The 1,615-nt window shown below is 35.8% G+C and overlaps 2 protein-coding genes across 2 annotated transcripts in view; one reads left to right on the top strand and one right to left on the bottom strand.

Moving 5' to 3' along the window:
* The window catches only part of LOC106468350 (serine/threonine-protein phosphatase 5-like), a 56,921-nt gene extending 55,689 nt beyond the window's left edge, over positions 1 to 1,232 (bottom strand). The window contains exon 1 of the mRNA XM_022396682.1: positions 1,169 to 1,232. Coding sequence (XP_022252390.1) covers positions 1,169 to 1,232 — 64 coding nt within the window. The remainder of the gene's footprint in view (positions 1 to 1,168) is intronic.
* Positions 1 to 1,615, top strand: part of LOC106468349 (centromere/kinetochore protein zw10 homolog) — a 19,878-nt gene that overhangs the window by 4,530 nt on the left and 13,733 nt on the right. The window lies entirely within an intron of this gene.

Here is a 1,615-nt window from a genome sequence, read left to right as displayed (position 1 = left end):
TTTTTCCACATCTGATCAGTGTCTCCAAATACCTCAGCTGCCCAAATCACAACAGATAATTCTTGTTGCATCCCTTCAAAATTAGCTGTTTTGAAATTTGTAACCAAAATATCATCATTTATTATCTCCATATGCAACAAAACATTGAATCTAATAGAGCAATGATCACTTGCACCCAAATGTTCCCCAATTTCCACCCTCTCAATCATTTCTGTATTTGAAGTTAACAATAAATCTAAAATAGCATTGTTTCTAGTTGGTTCCTTGACTAAATAGTGAAGAAAGCCATCCTGAAAAGTTTTCAAAAACCTTTCTCTTTCATAGTTTGACTGTAGCATTTCCCAATCTAATTGCCTGAAATTAAAATCACCCATAATTATGACTTCATTGACAGTTGAAATCTTAATCTCATTGTAAAGTTTCTCACTAATTTCATCAGTAACATCAGGTGGTCTGTAACAAATTATCACTAAAAGCCTTTTCCCTTTATATCCACTAATAGAAACCCAAATGGATTCAATCTCCTTGTTATTATATTTGATATCTTCAACTATAATAGGATGTAACTCACATTTTACATATAAAACCACTCCTCCCTCATCTTTAATACTCTAACCCTATTAAATTACCTGTCACCCTGTATTTCAAAGAAATTTCTCTCATTAAAATCATCTACGTTTAACCATGTTTCAGTTATTACCATTATATCAAAATCCTCCATTCCTACCAGTGCTCTAAAGTCATCTGGTATATTTCTTATACTTCTAGCATTACAATAGTAACAATGAAGCCAATCCTTATAACTACTTCTATACTCGTATTCTCTGCCTCTTATTCTTTTTACATTTAGCTTTCCTGGCCCTCACCATTGTTTAGTCCTAGTTTAAAACTTCCTTTACACCTAAGTTAATAGCCTCAGCAAACAAGCCAGCCCCTATCCTATTTAAATGTAAAGCATCCATTCCAAAAAGCTCCCATCTTCCACTGAACTGATCCCACAAGTCCAACCAGCCAATCTGCTCATCCATACATATTAACGTAAGCCTAGCATTTAGCCCTAGTGACTTACTTATAACTTCATCCCCACAGTTAATTCTGGGCAGTATCCCTGACAAAATTAAGTTATGGCTTTATCAACCACTTGTACTTATTAGCTTCTCTGACCTACCTTTCCCTACATCATTAACCCCTATATTCACCACAAAAACTGGATCTCTGCCCCTGGGTAGCATAATCTGATTCTTTTCTCCCTATTTACCCCAGAGACTATTCTATCCACATGCCTTGTCAAGGAATCACCTATAACTTCCTTAATTATATTGTTACGTCTCTGGTCGTTTGTTAATTTCCGGTATAAATTCTTCCCGAGGAACTTCAGCAACACAAGTCCTTTCTTAAATAAAACTAGTTTATTCTTTGCAATACACAGAATTTCCACAGTCACTTTAACTTCAACACACGCTATAATTCACAACAATTCACGCACTTTACTTACGGTCACTACCGCTTGCTTGGCTCAGTTATCTGTCTCTATATCTCTCTATCTGCCCTTCTGACTCCGCTTTATTTGCCGGGCTTATATACAATAAAAGAGGGCGCTTAGAAAGGACTAGAG

The sequence above is a fragment of the Limulus polyphemus genome, unplaced genomic scaffold (assembly GCF_000517525.1).
Source record: "Limulus polyphemus unplaced genomic scaffold, Limulus_polyphemus-2.1.2 Scaffold2975, whole genome shotgun sequence".
Lineage (NCBI taxonomy): Eukaryota > Metazoa > Arthropoda > Merostomata > Xiphosura > Limulidae > Limulus > Limulus polyphemus.
This window is presented reverse-complemented; position numbering and strand designations above follow the sequence as displayed.